Consider the following 23,693-nt stretch of genomic DNA (forward strand, 5'->3'; position numbering starts at 1 on the left):
AATTAATCTACAAGAGGAAGAGCAAGAATATGCAATGTGGAGAAGTATACCCTCTTTAATAAGTTGTATTGGGAAAACTGGACAGCTACTTGCAAAAGAATGAAGCTGGACTATTTTCTTATACCATATATAAATTCAAAATGGATTGAAGACTTACATGTAAGACCCAAACCATAAAACTTCTAGGAAAAAAAATGTAGGCAGGATGCTCTTTGACATCAGTCTTAGCAATATTCTGGGGATATGTATTCTCAGGTAAAGAAAACAAAACCAAAGATAAACAAATGAGACTACATCAAACTTAAAAAGCTTTTGCACAGTGAGGGAAACTATCAACAAAATTAAAAGCCACATACCGAATGAGAGAGGATACTTGCAAACAAAATACTCACTAAGGGCTTAACATCTAAAACATACAAAGAACTCATAAGACTCAACATCAAAAACGAAAAAAAGAAACAATCCAATTAAAAATAGGTAAAAAACCTGAATAGACTTTTTTTCAAAGAAGTATGCAGATGGCCAACAGGCACATGAAAAGATGCTCAGTATCACTAATCATCAGGGAAATGCAAATTGAAGCCATGAGCTATCACTTTACACCTGTTGTAATAACAAGTATAGGCAAGGACGTACAGAAAAGGGACCCCTTACACATTTTTTGTGAGAATGTAAACTGGTATAGCCCCTATGAAAAACAGTAGGTGGTTCCTCAAAAAATTAAAAATAGAACTACCATATGATCCAGCAATTCCACTTCTGGGATTTTAGCCAAAGAAAACAAAAACATTGGTTTAAAAAGATATATGTGAGAATTCCCTGGTGTCCAGTGGTTAGGACTTCACTCTTTCACTGCTGAGGGCATGGGTTCAGTCCCTGGTTCAAGAAGTAAAATCCCAAAAGCCGCAGTGCAGCCAAAAAAAATTTTTTTTTAATTTAAAAAATTTTTAAAAATGAAAAGATATAGGCATCCCTATGTTCATCACAGCATTATTTATAATAGCAAAGATTTTAAAGTAGTCTAAGTGTTTCATCAATAAATGAGTGAATAAAGAAGATATGGTACACACATACATACAACACAAACACAATGGAATATTACTCAGCCATAAAAAAGTTAATTAAATCTTGCCACTATAACACTGTTGATAGACCTAGAAAGAATATGCTAAATAAGATAAATCAAACAGAGTAAGGTAAATATCACATGATTTCACTTATATATGGAATCTAAAAAATAAAGTATAATTGGTAAAGGATCAACTTTTTAATACAGGATGATAGCCCAGTGGTTACCACTGTTTAAAAAAATAGATTCAACCTCCTGTTAGCCATAAAAATAAATTGCAGATAATATAAAGATTTAAATGTTAAGTAAGAGTATTTACTATTTTAAAAAGAAAATATGGGGACTATGTAACACTTTTGTTGGAATAATTTCTTGACAAAGCACAAACCAACATACCATGGCACAGAATAGGTGCTCAAATGTCTAAGTAAAAAATTAAAAGATGAATCATATGTTCATGTTATAGGTCTTAAAATCCTTTAGGATTAAAATGTCATTTTCAAAGTTAAAGGAAAAGCCAAAGTCAACAGAAGATATTTTTAATAAACCTAAGCAGTACAATAAAACAAGCAACTAAAAATCGTCAAAGGGTTTAAGCAATTCACAGACGTTGAAAGCCAAATGGGTTAATAACTGCTTTTTTAAGTGTTTTATTGAGTAATCATAAAAGTATAAGTTGAAATCAATGAGATATACTGAATACTATTCAGATTCAAAAGACATTTCAACAGTGACAACATCAAATGCTATCTACAATATGGAGAAATGAAAACTCAAACTACTGAGGAGAATGTAAGTGATCAGCCACTTCAGAGACCTAACTGTACAGTTCTGTTCCCTATGGGACCTCATAGAGAACTGACCTCAGTTATGAGATCTCAGTTGCTGGCCTCTAGATTGTACTTCAGCCAGTTTTCACTTGTTAATCAGCATTAAGTCTAAAGAAGCAGTCACCTTATTATTTCCTAAATATTCTTACAGATGAAATCGTTGGCAAAGCAAGTGAAGAATTTAACACACATTCTGCTTTTAGTAAAATTAGAATTCCAGCAGAAGTCCAGAGACTTGAAATTTCTAATCATTATTATATTTCACATCTTTACAACATTTGTGGTTTTAATTGGGAAGTAATTATCTACATCACTTGCTGCTTATTCCAAGGCAAGTAAGGATTGACCTTATGTGTATCCTCAGTTCAGTCCAGTCGCTCAGTCGTGTCTGACTCTTTGTGACCCCATGGACTGCAGCACGCCAGGCCTCCCCATCCATCACCAACTCCCAGAGTTTACTCAAACTCATGCCCATTGAGTCAGTGATGCCATCCAACCATCTCACTCTCTGTCATCCCCTTTTCCTGTGTATCCTGAATTACAGTTTTGAGACAATTATTCATCTAGAAATAACTCTTAAGCAATATGCTTCTCTTTGGATTTTAAAAAACTCCTGAATTCCAGGCAAGACACTATTTCTTGGCTTTTTTGAAACTCATGCCTTCTTTTGATAAAAGAGGAAAAGAAGCATTCTTTTCATATGATTTGAGATGTCAAATTAAATAATGACTACAAATAAATCAGATCTGTTGGACAAAACACTGCTTTGATTTCCAACTATTATCTTTCACAAAATTCTAAGATGGTCTCTCAGGAACTGTTACAAGAACCATGCATTAAATAAAGAATGAAGTGCTTAGTAAAGACTAAACTATGACCTTAGAATGAGTCATTTTATGTTTTTAAAATATATATTTAATATGTTTCCATATATATGAAAGTCTGAAGCATTACACATAATTTTTTATAGCTAATTTAATGAAAGACAGTTATCATACCTGTGGACACAATGTTTCCAGGTGATTGGCAGCAACTCTGACAATCTTAATCCCATCTTCATTTGTTGACATGGAACAAGCAAGATTTGCCACCTTAAATACAAAATAATGGAAATCATCTCAGATTATCAAGGAAATGCAGAAACATCTGTTATCACAGACAAGAGCATTTAAGTGTTCACTGGAAATTTCAGTGACAACAGCGTTTTCATAAATGTCACTGGTATCTACTTTATGGAAGCATTCATAGATTCTATTAAATAGCAACAAAGGGCCATAAGGTAGCGTTTAAAGCCAAAAGGAAGACTGGTGAACAAATTTGCAATCCCTGTTCAGTCTCTTGGTATCAATATCTAACCCATAATAAGATGCTGTTATGGTTTCTTAAGGGCTTCCCTGGTGGCTAAGAGGTTAAAATCTTCTGCTTCCAATGTGGGAGACCTGGGTTCGATCCCTGGGTCAGGAAGCTCCCCTGGAGAAGGAAATGGCAACTCACTCCAGTATTCTTGCCTGGAGAATCCCATGGACGGAGGAGCCTGGCAGACCACAGTCCATGGGGTCGCAAAGAGTTGACACAACTGAGCAACTTCACTTTCACTTTTCATGGTTTCTTATGAGACTGAAAAAAAGTTCATCTATGGATTGAATGCTAAAAAATTCTTGAACACTTATATGATTGTAGTTTAAGTTTGTAATTGGTTTATTATTTTCCAGAAGTCTATTATGCATTCTTAAGTTGCATTAAGCATGACTGTATCTTTGTTCATGTTTTATTCAGCATCAAGTATGCTACAAAGCTGGGCAAATACAAGATAATTGAATTTTTCTTCCTGTTCTTGATTTTCTACTACAACTTCATAGGCACTATTTGACATTCCAGCAGTCAATTTGATTCATGTCCTTAGTAATATCCATATTTTTTTATACATTATTGTTTTGAAACACATTGTTTTCCAGGGATATAAGTGCCCTTTTAAATAACTGCCTTCATGGTGATGACCTAAGTCCAGTGTTCATAAAGATTTTCTTTATACCATGAATAAGTCATGAGAAAGATTGTGGAATTCCTTGCTTTTCCTTTGAACTTCAGCCTTATTCAACATTTCTCTTGCTAGCAGGTGAGTGTTCATGTACAGAGGCAATGTTTTCTTAGATCTACAAAATATATCATTGCCTCCATCACTGCAAAGAGATCGCTTTCCTAACAATCATTTTCCTCATGTCTCAGTTACTATATACTTTAACACAAGGCAGTTTTTACTGATCAAATCCAAAATCCAATCAGTTACAGAGAAACTTCACTTAAACTGCATGTGTTGGAAGTGAACAACAAACATATCTTTGGATGACTCTCTGTAGAATACCAAAAACTGTTACTTACATGGATTTACAGCCTTTGCTTTTTTTTTAATAGCATTACTTTAAATATGTTGGCAGTGAAACAATTCCTTGGTTTGCATTTACATATAATGAAATAACAGCCATACATTATTTAACTGTGGAATGGCATTGATCACTTTATTAATGTACATGGAAATGGCTTACTTGAAAAGGTCTTTTGTTAGCTTGAAGGTCACAATGCCTCAAATTTCATATCAGCCAAATAATTAGCACATTTGTGAATTATTTGAAAAGGGTAGTTGTTTCTGTACCCCACTCCCTTCTTAAAACCCCACTCACAGAAAGTAAAATTTAGCAGTCTAATTCTTTTAATAAATTTTATAATAATTTGTACTGTACCTGCAGAAAATAGCTGACTGTAAATTTGAACACTGTTTTAAGTAGAAATTTAAAATTATTGGTTCAATCTTTTGGTCAAATAGATGAATGTTGGTTAAACCAAGGTTTAAAAATTACAGAAAGATACTTTATATAGACACTTTTGAAATTTCTTTAATTTTATATTGGAATATAGTTGATTAAAAATTTTATGTCAGTTTTAGGTATACAGTAAAGGGATTCAGTTATACATGTATCTATTATTTTTCAAATAATTTTCTCATTTAGGTTATTACAGGACATTAGAGATACCAAGGGAACATTTCATGAAAAGATGGGGTCAATAAAGGACAGAAATGGTATGGACCTAACAGAAGCAGAAGATATTAAGAGGTGGCAAGAATACACAGAAGAACTGTGCAAAAAAGATCTTCACAACCCAGATAATCACGATGGTGTGATCACTCACCTAGAGACAGACATCCTGGAATGTGAAGTCAAGTGGGCCTTAGGAAGCATCACGACGAACAAAGCTAGTGGAGGTGATAGAAATCCAGTTGAGCTATTTCAAATCCTAAAAGATGATGCTGTGAAAGTGCTGCACTAACTATGCCAGCAAATTTGGAAAACTCAGCAGTGGCCACAGGACTGGAAAAGGTCAGTTTTCATTCCAGTCCCAAAGAAAGGCAATGTAAAAGAATGCTCAAACTACCACAGAATTGCACTCATCTCACACTCTAGTAAAGTAATGCTCAAAATTCTCCAAGCCAGGATTCAGCAATAATGTGAACCGTGAACTTCCAGATGTTCAAGCTGGTTTTTGAAAAGGCAGAAGACCAAAGATCAAATTGCCAACATCTGCTGGATCATCGAAAAAGCAAGGGAGTTTCACAAAAAAAACCCATCTATTTCTACTTTACTGACTATGCCAAAGCCTTTGACTGTGTGGGATCACAATAAACTGTGGAAAATTCTAAAAGAGATGGGAATACCAGACCACCTGACCTGCCTCTTGAGAAACATGTATGCAGGTCAGGAAGCACCAGTTAGAACTGAACATGGACCAACAGACTGGTCCAAAATAGGAAAGGGGGTATGTCAAGGCTGTATATTGTCACCCTACTTATTTAACTTATATGCAGAGTACATCATGAGAAACGCTAGGCTGGAGGAAGCACAAGCTGGAATCAAGACTGCTGGAGGAAATATCAATGACCTCAGATATGCAGATGACACCACCCTTATGGAAAAAAGTGAAGAGGAGCTAAAAAGCCTCTTGATGAAAGTGAAAGAGAGGAGTGAAAAAGTCGGCTTAAAGCTCAACATTCAGAAAACTAAGATCATGGCATCCAGTCCCATCACTTCATGGCAAATAGATGTGGAAATAGTGGAAACAGTGGCTGATTTTATTTCTCTGGGCTCCAAAATCACAGCATATGGTGACTGCAGCCATGAAATTAAAAGACACTTACTCCTTGGAAGGAAAGTTATGACCAACCTAGACAGCATAATAAAAAGCAGAGACATTGCTTTGCCAGCAAAGATCTGTCTAATCAAGGCTATGGTTTTTTCCCAGTGGTCATGTATGGATGTGAGAGTTGGACTATAAAGAAAGCTGAGAGCTGAAGAATTGATGCTTTTGAACTGTGGTGTTGAAGAAGACTCTTGAGAGTCCCTTGGACTGCAAGGAGATCCAGCCAGTCCATCCTAAAGGAGATCAATCCTGGGTGTTCATTGGAAGGGCTGATGTTGAAGCTGAAACTCCAATACTTTGGCCACCTGATGTGAGGATCTGACTCATTGGAAAAGACCCTGATGCTGGGAAAGATTGAAGGCAGGAGAAAGGGATGACAGAGGTTGAGATGGTTGGATGGCATCACCGACTCAATGGACATGGGCTTGGGTAGATTCTGGGAGTTGGTGTTGGACAGGGAGGCCTGGCATGCTGCAGTTCTTGCGTTGCAAAGAATCAGAGACAACTGAGCAACTGAAATGAACTGAACTGAAGCAGTATTCCCTGTGCTATATAGTAGGTCCATATTGGTTATCTATTTTAAATATAGTAGTGTGTACACGTCAATCTCAGACTCCCAATCTGTGACAAACAATCCAATCAAAAAAGTGAGCAGAAGACCTAAATAGACATTTCTTTAAAGAAGACATACAGATGGCCAAGAGGACTTCCCCGGTGGCTCAGCAGTAAAGAATCTGCCTGCAAGGCAGGAGACACTGGTTCAATCCCTAGATCAAGAAGATTCCCTGAAGAAGGGAATAGCAATCTACTCCAGTATTCTTGCCTAGAGAATACCACGGAAGAGGAGACTGCTGGACTATGGACTACAGTCCACAGGGTCACAAAGAGTCGGACATGACTGAGTATGCACACAGACTGCATACCAAAAGATGCTCAACATTAGAAACACTAATTTTAGAAAAATTAATTATTAGAAAGTAATGATTTCTAATAGGCATTAATTATTAGAAAAGGTATTATTAGAAAAATACAAATTAAAACTACAAGGAGATATCACTTCACATCAGTCAGAAGGGCCATCATCAAAAAATCTACAAACAATAAATGCTGAAGAGGGTGTGTAGAAAAGGAAACCCTCCTTCACTGTCAGTACGAATGTAAATTGGTACAAACACTATAGAGAGCAGTTATGGAGGTCTCTCAAGAAACTAAAAAATAAGGACTTCTGTGGTTGTCCATTGGTTAAGAATCTGCCTTCCAATGCAGGGGACTCAGGTTCCATCCAGGGTCAGAGAACTAAGATCCCACATTGCTGTTGTTGTTGTTTAATCTCTAAGTCATGTCAGACACTTTTGCAACCCGATGGACTGTAGCCTATATGTTATGGGGCAACTAAGCTCAGACCACAAGTAGAGAGAAGCCTGTGCTGTGACGAAGAGCCCACGTACTCTGAAAAGATCTGACATGGCCAAATAAATAAATAAATATTTTTTAGAAAACATAACCACCATATGATCCACAAGCCCACTCCTGGGCATATATCCAGAGAAAAGCATCCTTTCAAAGGAATCCACGCACTCCAATGTGCATTGCAGTGCTGTTTATAATAGCCAACATATGGACGCAACCTAAATGTCCACTGACAGAGAAATGCAGAAACAAGAGGTGGTACATGTATTCAGCAGAATATTATTCAGCCATTACAGTGAGATAATGTCATTTGCAGCAACATGGATGGACATGGAGATTATCATAGTAAGTGAAGTATGTCAGAAAGAGAACAACAAACATGCAGAATCTTAAAACATGATACAAATTATTCACAAAACAGAAAAAGGTATGATAAAGGACAGAAACAGTAATGATCTAACAGAAGTAGAAGAGATTAAGAGGTGGCAAGAATACATAAAAGAACTATACACAAAAAGTCTTACTTATCCAGATAACTGCAGTGATGTGATCACTCACCTAGAGCTGAGCATCCTGGTGTGTGAAGTCAAGGGACCTTAGGAAGCATTATTAAAAAGCTAGTGGAAGTGACATAATTTCAGCAGAGCTATTTAAAATTCTAAAAGATGATGCTCTTAAAATCCTGCACTCAATATGTCAGCAAATTTGGAAAACTCAGCCATGGGACTGGAAAAGTTCGGTTTTCATTCTAATCCCCAAGAAGGGCAATGCCAAAGAATGTTCAAACCACCTGGATAATTGCTCTCATTTCACATGTTAGTAAGTTTATGCTCAAAATTCTAGGCTTCCACAGTATAGGAACTGAGCACATCCAGATGTACAAGCTGGATTTTTAAAAGGCAGAGGAACCAGAAAACAAATTGCCAAAGTCCATTGGGTCATAAAGAAAGCAAAGAAAGTCTAGAAAAACATCTACTTCTGCTTCACTGACTACGCTAAAGCCATTGGGTGGATACACTTTCATTTTTAATTTATCATCTTTATCCTTTTTTTTTCTTTTAAAAACAAGCATTCTTCTTCTGGACATCTACTGGTTACCATGTTACTGAAGTCAATTTAATTATTAATGTTAACATAAAAATCATCCTAAACACAAAGTTTCTGTTTATATTATCATACTTAAGTTTTATTTACAAAACACTGAGTTGAAAATACAACTCAAAGTTTTCTACTCTATAAATTATTATGTTAACATTCTTTCTGTCTTCTTTTATTCAGACATACCCAAACTTCTCCTTATCAGAACTGTTCTACCTCAGGTAAGCTTTCTAGATAGTCAGTTACAATGACCAAATTAAGGCTAATAGGGTTACAGTGATATTTTATACAAACAAATTTAAATGTATAGGATAGTTAATATTCTGTGACCAGAGAAAGTTATGTGTTAAAAATATCTTTACATTTCTAATTTGAGTGATTTGTAACATCTTTTCTAGGTCAAAGTGAAAGTTGCCTAGTCGTGTCCGACTCATTGCAACCCCATGGACTACACAGTCCATGGAATTCTCCAGGCCAGAATACTGCAGTGGGTAGCCTTTCCCTTCTCCAGGGGATCTTACCAACCCAGGGACTGAACCCAGGTCTCCCTCATTACAGGCCGATTCTTTATCAGCTGAGGAAAGTGAAAGCCAAATTTCTTCTAATATTCATAAGTTCTGTGTGGCTTTTCAGGCAATCAGGCATGACCCTAGGCAAAACATGAAGGTAACTCCCTACTGGTCAAAGATAATAGCATGCAATAAAATATTTTGTAAGATACTTTGAGATATTTGGACATTTGACATCTTTTATATATTGAATTTTGACAATGTTTCAAAAGTCTAGGTGAAGTTTTATTATTCAAGAGATCTGTGTGAAAGATTTCTGTCCTCTAAGGGAAGTTGTTCATAGAGGGGTTTTGGAGACAAATAGATCTGGATTTTAACCTGATTCCCACAATTATCAAATTTTCTGACCATGGATAAAATGGTAATATCTGAGAGAACTTTGTCGTCTATAAAGTGGGTATGATAGTATCAGTATCTACCTAACTTGAGTATTTGGAAGATTAAATGAGACAGAATATGAAGACAGCTTCATACCTGGTATCCCTGACCATGTATGAATTTCCTTCCAGATCATCTTATCTTTTACTAATCCAGGATGGGGAAGAACATTCACTATCTCCAGAGATTTTATAGAATTAAAACCTTAGGAGTCTAAGAAAATATGACACAATTTCTAATCAAAGAGCCAAAAATCAAAATGCTTTAAGGACTCAGGCAAGATATGCAAATATAGAGTCTATATGTAACAGTCGGTGGGGTAGGGTGGTGGGGCCTCAGGCAGACATGAGCATGTATGCCCTGTCTAATGGCATTAGACCTCATTAAAATACAAGGAAAAACTCATAGCCTTGGTCAAACTAACAGTCTGTTCACTTACTTTAGTTCATAGTTCACCAGTTTGTGACCTCTGACCATATTCTCTCACCCCCTATTTTATAGATGGGAAAACAAAACCAAACAGAGAAAAGAAATATATTCAAATAACCCATTGACAGAAAGACTATAAACCAGGAAACAATGTATGCTATTTATGCCACCCTGATTTAAAGTATTGAAAATTTCCTGCATTGAAATGATTGACCAGACTATTTATTCATGTTGTGCCTTACCCAAGGCCAAGAAAATCAGAATCTAAATTATCCTAGGGACCTAACAGAAGTAGAAGATATTAAGGAAAGGTGGCAAGAATACACAGAAGAACTGTACAAAAAAGATCTTCACGACCCAGATAATCACAATGGTGTGATCACTCACCGAGAGCCAGACATCCTGGAATGTGAAGTGAAGTGGGCCTTAGAAAGCATCACTACGAACAAAGCTAGTGGAGATGATGAACTCCAGTTGAGCTATTTCAAATCCTAAAAGATGATGCTGTGAAAGTGCTGCACTAACTAGGCCAGCAAATTTGGAAAACTCAGCAGTGGCCGCAGGACTGGAAAAATTCAGTTTTCATTCCAATCCCAAAGAAAGGCAATGTAAAAGAATGCTCAAACTACCACAGAATTGTACTCATCTCACACGCTAGTAAAGTAATGCTTAAAATTCTCCAAGCCAGGCTTCACCAATATGTGAATCGTGAACTTTCAGATGTTCAAGCTGGTTTTAGAAAAGGCAGAGGAACCAGAGGTCAAATTGCCAACATCTGCTGGATCATCAAAAAAGCAAGAGAGTTCCAGAAAAACATCTATTTCTGCTTTATTGACGATGCCAAAGCCTTTGACTGGGGAATAGACTTTCACAATAAACTGAGGAAAATTCTGAGAGAGATGGGAATAACAGACCACCTGACCTTCCTCTTGAGAAACCTGAATGCAGGTCAGGAAGCAACGGTTAGAACTGGATATGGACCAACAGACTGGTTCCAAAAAGGAAAAGGAGTATGTCAAGGCGTATATTGTCACCCTGCTTATTTAACTTATATGCAGAATACATCATGAGAAACTCTAGGTTGGAGGAAGCACAAGCTGGAATCAAGATTGCTGGAGGAAATATCAATAACCTCAGATATGCAGATGACACCACCCTTATGGCAGAAAGTGAAGAAGAGCTGAAGAGCCTTTTTTTGAAAGTGAAAGAGGAGAGTGAAAAAGTTGGCTTAAACTTTTTTTAAACATTCAGAAACTCAACATTCAACATTCGGAAAACTAAGATCATGGCATCTGGTCCCATCACTTCATGGCAAATAGATGGGGAAACAGTGACCTGACTGTATTTTTCTGGGTTCCAAAATCACAGCAGATGGTGATTGCAGCCATGAAATTAAAAGACACTCCTTGGAAGGAAAGTAACCTAGACAGTATATTAAAAAGCAGAGACATTATTTTGTCAACAAAGGTCCGTCTAGTTAAGGCTATGGTTTTTCCAGTGGTCATGTATGGATGTGAGAGTTGGACTACAATGAAAGCTGAGCACTGAAGAATTGATGTTTTTGAACTGTGGTGTTGGAGAAGACTCTTGAGAGTCCCTTGGACTGCAAGGATATCCAACCAGTCCATCCTAAAGGAGATCAGTCCTGGGTATTCATTGGTAGGACTGATTTTGAAGCTGAAACTCCAATATTCTGACCACCTCATGTGAAGAGCTGACTCATTGGAAAAGACCCTGATGCCGGGAAAGATTGAGGGCAGGAGGAGAAGGGGATGACAGAGGATGAGATGGCTGGATGGTATCACCTACTCAATGGATATGGGTTTGGGTAGACACGCAGAGTTGGTGATGAACAGGGCGGCTTGGCGTACTGCAGTTCATGGGGTTGCAAAGAGTCAGACATGACTGAGCAACTGAACTGAACTGAAATTATCCTAAATGGCACGAAAGGCACTCATGTAGGTTCACAAGTTTATTGAAAAGAAAAGTCTAGGACACAATTTCTTTCATTTCTTAAAATAAAAGATTAAGCTGTATCTTTAAAATCACTGCTGATACTCTAATAATTGCAAAAGTCAAATAAAAAATCTTCAAACAGGGAAATGTTGTCATGTTACGCAGAGGGGAGTGACTTTTTGTCTGTTTTTTTGTTTTAGCATCAGCATCTCTCTCATGATCCTCCTTCCTTCACACAAGTTCTTCCGCCTTCTAAGATGTATCACATTCTAGAAGTTTTAAATTTGAATCCACTGCCCTTTCAGGTATATTGAAAATATTGCAGGCAATAAAGACTGGCTAGACAATTCTTGAATTAATTCACATTAATTACTATCCTACTGATGTTTGTTCTCTTCCTAGTTCCAGTTCTGTATACTAATCATTGATATCCCTGGGGTCTTTTCTATTTATTGAACTGTGATCCTTCCCCTTCACCTGGCATATAACATGGTATCTCTCATCCCTAACCTATGTTCTTAAGAGAGAAATTCTCTGCTCAGGCCTGGACTCATAAAATCCTGCCAGCTAGGCTAGTTCTGTCCCTCACTTTCCACCAAGGTCAAGGAGATGGCCACACTTGACCATCCCCATCCCCAGATGATACAAACATAGTAGTACCAGGCTTCTCAGTGGTAAAGAATACACCTGCTAATGCAGGAGACACGGGTTCGATCCCTAGGCCAGAAAGAGCCCCTAGAGAAGGAAGTGACAACCCTCTCCAGTATTCTTGCCTGGGAAATGCTATCTATGGACAGAGTAGCCTGGTGGGCTGCAGTCCATAGGGTCACAAAAGAGACAGACATCACTAAGTGACTAAACAGCAGTAGCAACGCTAGTACCAAGGAAAGCTACAAAAACAGTATTTGGGAAGTGGGAATAATGTCAATGACCTTTATATCAGTCTACCATGCTATAGGGCTTAACTCTGCTTTTTATCATTCTGAGCTAGTAAAGACACTGTATTTTAAAAATATAGAATACCATATCATGCTATAGATTAGCATTCCAATGTCAAGTGTTATTTGAAACTCCAGGTGCAATAATTGTCCTCTCAAGTCATCTTAGACACTGAAATAATATTGTTGCTTGGAACAAGCTCACTATTTGAACAGCTGATCATCATACATCTTTCATTCTCTCACTAAGGGGTTCTCACACACTACTTACTTGTGATATGATTTCTCAAGAACAAGAAGCAAACGTTGATGCTTGGTGAGATTTCCATTGTTGCATATCCACAGTTTACATATAGTTCACATAGTTAATTGCAATATCATGTTACTGTGTGTCTTAGCTATCAATGGGGGAGAGAGATCCTTTCTCATTTTTATGCATTTTCCTCTCTGGCCGATGGTCATGTAACTCCTATGTAGGCACTTTCAGAGACAGAATTTACTATTTTCCAGGACAGTGTATTCCTGTTGCAGGGTAGTCCAAAGTTACACAAGTTAAGATGTTCTTCCTTATAGAGAGGTGAAATCTTTCTTTCAACAGCTTCCTCATAGAGGTCACAGAATCCAAAATGTCAAATATCTTCAATAATAGAAAAAAAGATTGACCCCACAGAAAATCTGTATTAGTAGTTCTCAATAGTTCTCAATTCTGCAGTATAAGTTAGATGGTGCACATAATAATCATTGGTATGGCTATTAAAAGAAAAGTCCAGAATCCTTCTGCCAAGATACTCTGATATATTAAGTATGTCTGTGGGTGGAACTTATAAGAGGTATAAACTGTGTTTAATTCAACTTTTTAAAGTTTTTCAAGTGAGAAAGTATACATGTATAGGTATGGCTGAGTGCCTTTGCTGTCTACATGAAACCATCACATTTTTAATTAGCTCTACTTGAACATAAAATAAAAAGTTAAAAAAAAAAGTTCCCCAGATAACTCTGATATACTCCTCTCAACATACATACGCACAACACACAAACACATTTAGACTTTGTGTTGATTTTCATTTGTTTGGATAAGACACTCCTTCCTGAAGATTAATGTGAAGTGGTGAAAATCTACAAGAAGCATGAACTGACTATACACACACACACACATACACACACACACACACGGAAAAGGCTATGAAGTCACAGAAAAGGCTTCACAAATTAGAGATAAGGAATAACAACCTATACTACCACCTGAGAAATAGGGTTTAGTCTATTAGGGCTACTGTAACAAAAGTAATAGACAGGGTAGCTTATAAACAACAGAATTAACTTCTCACAGGGCTAGAGTTCGGGAAGTCTGTGACCAAGGTGGTGGCAGATGCAATGCCTGGTGAGTACCAGCTTCCAGGTTCCTAGACTGACCCTCTACTCCAGGTGGAACCTCACATAGCAGGAGAGGTGAGGGAAATCTCTGGGATTCCTTTGCATAAGGGCACTAATCACATAGATAAGTGTTCTTCTCTCATTACCTAATCACCTTCAAAATGTTCCATCTCCCAGTCCAATCACCTTGGGTGTTAAGATTTCAATATATGAATTTGGGGGGACACAAACATTTAGTCTATGAGATATAAAAGTTTAAAACTCAAAATACTCAGGAAACAAGAAAATCAAATGTAGAAGAGATTTCTGGCCTTCTCTCTGACATCCGCTCCTTTTTCTGTCAATAATAGTCTGATTTCCCTTTGGACAACTGCTGTCTCCTCCTCTAGCCCAGGGGTACGAAGTCTTGGTATGACAGTTAATCAAGATGCCTAGTTCTTCCCTGGCCCTGGTGTGGGCACATCTGCCACTTCCTGAGAGGTATCCTGGAGCAGTTCCTGTGTCTACGCAGTCTCAGCCCTTTGCCTGTATTTATGTGCACTAGCTTGTATCTTCCAATGAAGTCTCTTTTGTTTTCTACTTAAGTAAGCCAAATTCATACTATCATGCCTGCAACCATACTGAAATGAGTACTGAGCCAGAAATTTACATACCACTTATGCATTAATGTCAGATGGTTCCTCTCAGCAAAGTAAAAGGCTGGCAATGCAGACCTTCACTTCAGTAGAAGGCACTTTCTAATCAAATGTCTGCAACCTAGATGTCCTAATAACAGGAGCAAGTGCAGGGGAAGGAGATGTTCATTTCAGTTTCTGCACATGTAGATAAATGTGTTTATTACCTCTCCTCTTTTGAATATCTAATCCTTGGTGTCTATTAGAACACTTTACATACAAGGTACAAAGGATATCTAGTTCTTGAAGAAAATAATTAACCAATTTGGGGGTTATCCTCTTACAAACCATTTATTATGTCTGAAAGCCATCCTTCCATGTGCTCTTTTAAATTCATACCTGTATATTAAAGTCTGAATCAAATACTATCTCCTCCACAAACCCTTCCCAGACACCCAGAATCAGAATTCATACTCCTGCAATAAGATCTGCTTCATTCTTCCAAGACTCACTTATGTTTATTTCAGATAGTAAACTGCTAGATGGTAAGGATAATCATGTACTCTTTTCTAAAAATATTTTTTATCAGGTTAAGTATCCTAAAAATAGAAGGCAGTCTATGTAAATAAACAAAAATAATAACATCTTTTTTTGGTCATGTTGTTCAGCCTATAGAATCCCAGTTCCCCAATCAGAGATTGAACCCAGGCCCTCGGCACTGAAGGCATGGAGCCCCAACCACTGGACCACCAAGGAGTTTGCAGTAGTTTATCTTTACGCATTTGGAAATATATGACCTTCTACTGTGTTATAAACTAATACATTCAACGAAGTATATTTCTTAGAGGGTTTAATGCAGCTTAATTTTTTCATTGAAAACTATCTTCTTCCTCTGCCCTTTCCTTATAAAAAAAAGTTTCTAATTATTTATTATAGGAGCATAAAATAAGTATCATTACTTTAAGTTATGGAGGAAAATACTTGAGGAAAGAAAGCCCTTGAATCATTAAACTTAATTGCTTTGAGTTGATTTCAGTCCAACTGTGTTTGCATATTGGGAGCATCAAAATCTGACAAGTCTGTAGCAAAGATACAAATAAACACAGGCAAACTTGGAGTAAGAATACTGAAACAGTACAGCTAAAGCAAGATTTTTATTTATGACTTGGCATTTGCAAAAGATTGGATTGCTTTCTGAATTTAGAAAAGAATAAAAGTTCACAAAAACTTGTGAAGAGCCATGAAGAAGGGAAAGAGAAGTACAGAGGGTATTAATTAGGAAGTCACTCACTAACTTATCAATAGCAATTGGATGTGTTTGAGTATGGAATAAATAGTCTTACAAGAGGACCTAAGATACCAATATTTATTAGGAAGATAGAAATTGTCTTCTGTCTTTATCTTTAAACCTATGATGAGTCTTGTAAAACGTGGCCAGAGATAGAAAAGGTCACCCACAATACTCTGATGTCATAGAGGCTAGAACAGAAAGGTTCAAGAAGGTAGTTTCAAATATCAAAAAAAAAAAAAAAAAAGAGAGAGAGAGAGAGGTCAAGTAAATAATTCCTGAAATTACTCATAGATTCAGACACAGAGACTCATTGATTCAGGCCATTTTAAGTTTGGGTAAAATGAGGATGGCCAGACTAGCCTAATGTGGACAGAGACAGTATAGGAGGGGAGTTAGCCCATGTGTCTTATGAACAAAGGAGAAAGCTGGAGACTGCCTGGACAATACTCATTCCCATTTCCTTCTCTTATGGATCCATTTGTTTTGATATCATCTCTCAAATCATCTCCTGAATCATCTACATTTTTTTCTCCCTACCCTAGTCAAGTGTACTGTCAATTTTTTCATTTAGTCTTAGCTTTTATTCTCAGCCACTATGCCTTCTCTGTAATATATTCACCATACTGCAGCTAATATTTTTTTTTCAAGTGTAAATTTGACTCTGCCATCATCATCTCCCATTCCCATTCCATAGGCTCTTCTTTACAAGATCCTGTACAGCCTGGCCCACGACTCATCACATAGTTCTTTACTGCACTCTATCAGCCTAATTTCAAATATCCACACTTCCTTCTGCCACAGGACACTTGTACATGCCATTTTCTCTAGCCTGGAATGTGTTCCTTCTCCTTCTCACTGCCACATTTACATCACACATAGATACACTCAGCTGCAGATCTAGTCTCAAAGCAAATTTTTAGAAAGTTTTTCACCAACACTACATTCCCTATCCACCACTGAGCTCTCCTCCAATCCAAGTCAGGTTTTTCCTTGAAAGCCTGATTCTCAGTTTGTAATTATACATTTATTGAAGACAGTATTTGCTTAATGATCATTTCCTCTGCTTTATAAGAGCAGGGTCCTTATTGCTCATTATTGGAACCTCATTTTCTAGTACTTGATATATAAATAGCCAGACAATAAATAGTTCTTCAGTGAATGAATAAATGAATAAATGCATGAATTAGTATGCTTAAGAATGTACCATCCTCAAAGAGAGAATGAATATTTGAGCTTAGAGGGAGGAGACAGCAGCAGAAATTCAGGACAAGTGAGAAACAGAAATGAAATTTCTCTTTGAAATTCATTTGCAATTTTCCACAAAGGTTTAGACATCAGGACTTCAAAGAAAAGTAAAACACTCTTCTTCTAGTCTGGTCATTGTACTTAACGAAGATTGGAGGGCAGCTCCTTTCTTTCAAGTTTTACTTTTCACTTCAGATATCAAATTGGGAACAACTGACTAGCTCCCAACTTAGCCTTTAATTTATTTATTTTTAATCAAGTAAAATAACTCTTCAAAGAACCCAATCTGGCTGCCAAATGCTGGTGAGTATGGCAGATGGACAGAGGCGCGATAACTCCCATGAACAAGCCCAGGAGCTTTCACATCTCTAGCAGAATGCAATGTAATGCATGCTTTGTTTCCAGGCAAGACTAGACTGGAGGTTTGGGACTGTGAGAAGTGTTGAAGGGGGTCTGCGTTCTCTTATTGTTGGCGTCCAAGTGACCTCTGGCCAAACAAGCCAGCTCTTCCATTCCTCCTGGTCAAACAATGCTGCTCTTCCTGTATTAATGAGAAATGACCATGAATTAAGAGTTTTGTAGAAATTTGACTCAAAGAATTGTGCTATAAAAGACAGTGGCAAGGTGCAGGTAAATAGTTTCATCTGGCAACAAATACTCATTATCCACCTATGATATGGATGTGGGCTAGGAGCTTCCAGAGAACTCAAAGACAACACAAGCAAATCTCAAGAAACACAATCTATTTAATTTAAGGGGAGAAATGAAAGTGTCAGAGAATACAACTGTAGTTTCTAAGTATGATAGGAAGCTAGAAGGAGGTAAACCTCCTAGTAGTAACTTTAGGCAGGCTCTTTTATGGAAACAAACTATTACCAAGGAACTTCATATTCTAGATCGTTGCATATCAAATTGACTCCAAGACATTTTGAATCTTAAATCACACAATCCTGGGTCTGATATTTGTTTTGCTAATGTAACTATTTACATCTCTGTCTTTTGTTATCCATCTATAAGATAAGCAGAATAATTCTTTGACTTCTAGGCCCCTTCCCATTTCAATAATCACATTTTACTGATTGTGCAACTTGATAACAGAATTAGACAGGAATTAGGTAAGGAGCAGAACTATCAGGTAATTTTGATGTGAATTTAAAGATCACATTTCTAAATAAAATATTAGCAAATTAACTCTAACTATGTAATTAAAGAATAGTAATACAGCAAGACAGTAGAGAGTATCCTAGGAATAAAACAGTGGGTCATGGTTGGGAAATCCTACCAATGAAATTCCTTTTTTTAAACTATATTTTAACATATTTTAGAAAAGCAGTTGATAAAGCTTTATGTATATCCTTGTTAAGGTAAAACAAACTAAAACAAACACAAAAAACAAACAAAAATCTTGGAGAGCTATGAATAGAATGAATTGTTCTTAAATGGAACCAGGTCAAATTACAGAAAATTAAAGAAAATTACAGAATCCTGCTCAAAAGTCAAGATTAAGATAAGCATTCTTCTTATCACTGAGGTTAACCAATATTGTGTTCAAGGTTCCAGTCAAGATAAATGAACCTAAGAAATAAATGATAGCTTCAAATATTATAAAGAAAGGAAATATTTACATTCTCAGGTGACAAAATTGAGTTAAACCCCATCTCTTAATATGAGTTTTATATGGGAATCAATTTTGTCATGAAGAGAAGCATCACATTTTAACTACATAGTCCTATATTGACTGACATTTTTCCAAGAGTCTTTTTCCACTGTATTGTTGTCTAATTAGAAAAATAAAAGGGATTGATAAAATAGTTTTATATTTTTTCAGTTGGAAATGTACTAATGACAAGTAAAATATATAACATGATCTGTTTATTAAAAATGATGAATGTGTGTGTGTGTATAAGTATAATATCTAAAATGCTGTTCACCAAAATGGTAATTGTAGTTATCTCAGAAGAGTAAGATTCAGGAAAATTTCAACTTTCTTCTACTATATTTTAAAAATTTATAGTTTGGGTTATTCCAATAAGAATGCATCATTTTTATAGTCAGAAAATACAATAAGGTAATTTTCATTTTGAAGAGGATAAATTTTTTCTACATCTATATTTGAACTTTTAATACCAATTATATTAATCATGACACAGTGCAAAAGCAGTAAAGATCTGGAACCACTTAAAAATAAAGCTTCCAGAAAATACAATATAATGTTTGAGGGCTGCTAGGTAGGAAATAGTTATGTTATTTCATAACTGGTTTACTAAAAATGATTCACAAATAAGGTCTGAAAATCAGACCTTAGTTTTATCTCACATTATTTAATATAGTGGCAGATATCAAATGAATCAAAATCCACTGCCAGAAAGAACATCAGACCACCCCAAAGTGACCTTAATAATGAATAAAAATTCAATTTGTTTGGAAAGTTAATAGTTTTCCATGCATGTATGTGTGCAAGTGTGCGTGTGTGCGTGTGTGCATGTGTGTGTGTGTTTGCTGTTCTGTGTGTCTCTCTGACTGTAGTAGACATGTAGTAGACATGAGGTGATGATTCTTGTGATTAAGGGATTATAATTTCTAAATTTCTCTCTCTTTCTTATCTTCACCATGCCCTACAACTCCACTCAGTTGCCGCAGTTCAGCATGTGAACTTCTTATTCCTCTCCAAGAACTCATTAAAGATGAAAACATTTATTTGTCTAAGTGAACACATGTCAAAGTTATTCTAAAAAACAGGCATTAGTATGCTATATGAGGATGTACCATCACCATCACCTGACAAGCAAATGAGATGAACACGCACACACAGGACTTAAGCAGGTTTGACTGTTAGAATATTGCTTCTAATAAATTATCTGAAGTATATGTTACATAACTCAAATTGAGGACAACAATGTATACCACTCTAGAGTCCCATTTTACCAAACACATTTCTCTTCTTTTATTTTGGAACAATATATACTGCACATACATACACATACACTATACTAATATACAATGTAAACTATAAGGGAAAAACTAGACAGACCATTTTCCAAGGTCCCTTTCTAAATTAAGCTATCATTCACCTCAGAATCACAACCCAAAGAATAAAAGTATGTGCCACCTGCCAAATTAATGTAAAATAAAAAATATCATGAAATAAAATCCATTTAACAAAGAAAAAACAAATCTAAACCATAAAGACAAGATCAAGTGTTGTTTCCTTTACTAGTGGTATATTTTTCTGTCTGTTGAGGATGAAGCAGAAATGTGAAGCATACAAACCCAATATGTCCTTATTAATTGGATCAGTGTGTAAAGGGCACATGTCAAAAACTACTTTTAATTGGCCTTCATTATCACTGAAATTGACATCAAATTTATAGCCAGTGACCTGACCTCTCAAGTGGCAGAAACAGAACTGATTTTCTTAAAGACAGAATGTGCTACAGCCAACATGAAGTTTTCAGTTAGTTTAATTCTGAACCAACATTTTATATACATATCACTCTATTAAAATGCCATTATGGGAACTGAAGTCATCATACACTGCAAAGTTAATTGAATTATATAAACTCTGAGGATATGTCAAGACTACCTGATTCTCAGACTAATCAAGTCATCCCCACCCAGATATCAATACATGCCTTACTTTCATGAAAGAAGGGGGTCTCTTAGCAAAATGACAGCTAGTAATAAATTGTCTGACAGCCTTTATTGGAAAGATATCAAAAGAATAACCTGTGCAACTATTTTTTTTTTTTGTCTTGCAAGCATCTGTTTATGATTAAGTTCTAACTTTCAGAGACATAGGCAAACAAGCTTTAAAACTATGAAAATCATATAAACCTAGAGAAAGACTCATCTTTCGGCATAAATGGTCCACAGTGAATAAGACACTTTGTGTATATGAGTGTGTGTGTGTGTATATGTGCACAGAGCAGTGAGAGTAGGATAGGCATGTTTGTGTTTGTGTGTATGAATATGAGGTCTCCGGCAAAATATGCAAATCAGTATACTAGTATTAAATACTATGATTTCTATGTCCCCTCATCCTTGGTTTCCCTGAATCTTATGAGGATTCCTTGAATGGATTCTGGGTTTAAATTACATGCTAAACAGTGATGTTAGCTAAATGATGTGATATAAAATGAAAACATTAGGCAAAGATATGAGGAGGGCATGGCAACTTACTCTAGTATTCTTGCCTGGAGAATCCCATGGACAGAGAGGAACCTGGCAGGCTACAGTCCATAGGGTTGCACACAGTTGGACATGACTGAAGTGACTTAGCATGCACACACATGATAACTGCAGCCAGTCATTAAAAGACGCTTCATCCTTGGAAGGAAAGCTATGACAAACCTAGACAGTGGATTAAAAAGCAGAGACATCACTTCGCCAGCAAAGTTCCGTCTAGTCAGAACTATGATTTTTCTGTTGTCCTATACAGATATGAGAGCTGTACAATAAAAACGGCTGAGCACCAAAAAATTGATGCTTTCGAATTATGGTGCTGGAGAAGACCCTTGAGAGTCCCTTGAACTGCAAGAAGAAAAAACCAGTAAATCGTAAATATTTTTCAGCCCTGAATATTCGTTAGAAGGACCAATGCTGAAGCTGAAACTCCAAAACTTTGGTCACCTGATGCGAAGAGCTCACTCACTGGTAAAGACCCTGATGCTGGGAAAGATTGAAGGCAAGAGGAGAAGTGGGTAACAGAGGATGAGATGGTTGGATAGCATCACTGACTCAATGAAAATGCTGCTGCTGCTACTAAGTCACTTCAGTCATGTTCGACTCTGTGCGACCCTATGGACAGCAGCCCACCAGGCTCCTCTGTCCACAGGATTCTCTAGGCAAGAATACTGGAGTGGTTGCCATTTCCTACTCTAGAAGGGAGGGGGAGACAAAAAGAGAAAGTTACATTATTTTATTAATCTTCCTTTACCGGGGCTAACCAATATATTAATTCTGTCTGTATAAGATTCAACTATGAAATCCTAGCACAGAAACCACCTTATCCCTTTTTGTTGTTCTAAGACTTTGCAAGCAATGTCACTCATAAAACTTATCCATTTGGATAAATTTAAGCCAGAATCACAAATAAAGTATTTTTCACATTGCCTTCACTACAAATTTTATGAGTAACCTGTGTGCAGATGACTAATGCAAACAAGACTAAATGAAGAACAGAAGAATAGGGGAAATAGTTTTCTCAGTTCAAGAAATGGAATACTTAGATGCAAACTTATTTTTTAAACTATGAATATGACTACCTTGTTAAAAGGTATGTGTCAGTAGAAAACATATAAACTTTAATAAATCTCAGTATTGAAAGATCTCTGGATAATAAAAATCAGAAATTTCTGAATAAAATTAAAAATCCAATTTACTTATTAGTGAATGGACTAATGAAAAGCAATGCTATTGCAAAAACCTAATGTTACATTTTTTATTATTGTAAAGATAGAGTATTTCCTGTATATTTGGTTGTTTTCAATTTTCATGGCAAGCAATATGAAACGAATTAAATTTAAGAAAGCAGTGATGCACCAAGGGTAGCTGTGTGCATCTCAGCCACATGGTTCCACATGGCTGCATGGGCCAGTGCTGTATCCTCACCAGCACTACTTCAGGGTCTCGAATCAGAGTTGCAGGAATTGGAGGGAATCTTGCAACATCTAGTCCAGCTCTTGACCCCACTTTGGAAAGCTGGCTTGCTGGTACTGCACATGAAGGCTTTCAAAATGTTGTCAGATTCAGCTTTTAAAGAAAGAAATCCCACCAGGTTCTGGCCTTGCTCAGTGTGGGCAGTTTTGTTCCAGAGACCTGAAGACGTGTTGCTTCCTGTCCTGGCCTTAGGGCAGAGAGTGGGCTTTCTAACCTAAGAGATGGTCACCTTAATAAGTGCCTCCTTCACAGGACTGAAAGGAGCTTTCATTTCAACCAGTTCAGTTCAGTTGCTCAGTGGTGTCCGACTCTTTGTGACCCCATGGACTGCAGCACGCCAGGCTTCCCTGTCCATCACCAACTCCTAGAGCTTGCTCAAACTCATGTCCATCGAGTTGGTGATGCCATCCAACCACCTCCTTTTCTGTCATCCGCTTCTCCTCCTGCTTTCAATCTCTCCCAGCATCAGGGTCTTTTCAGTGAGTCAGCTCTTTGTATCAGGTGGCCAAAGTATTGGAGTTTCAGCTTCAGCATCAGTCCTTCTAATGGATATTCAGGATTGATTTCCTTTAGGACTGACTGGCTTGATCTTCTTGCAGTCCAAGGGACTCTCAAGTCTTTTCCAAAATCCTTAGCACTCAGA

General features: G+C 36.9%; 1 protein-coding gene across 2 annotated transcripts in view; it reads right to left on the reverse strand.

Moving 5' to 3' along the window:
- CTNNA3 (catenin alpha 3) overlaps window positions 1-23,693 on the reverse strand; it is a 1,809,955-nt gene that overhangs the window by 708,858 nt on the left and 1,077,404 nt on the right. For both annotated transcript variants that reach the window (XM_070470726.1, XM_070470725.1), the window contains exon 10: window positions 2,898-2,990. In XM_070470726.1, the coding sequence (XP_070326827.1) occupies window positions 2,898-2,990 (93 nt within the window). The remainder of the gene's footprint in view (window positions 1-2,897; window positions 2,991-23,693) is intronic.

Source organism: Odocoileus virginianus, chromosome 7, assembly GCF_023699985.2.
Source record: "Odocoileus virginianus isolate 20LAN1187 ecotype Illinois chromosome 7, Ovbor_1.2, whole genome shotgun sequence".
In the NCBI taxonomy this organism is placed as follows: Eukaryota; Metazoa; Chordata; class Mammalia; order Artiodactyla; family Cervidae; genus Odocoileus; species Odocoileus virginianus.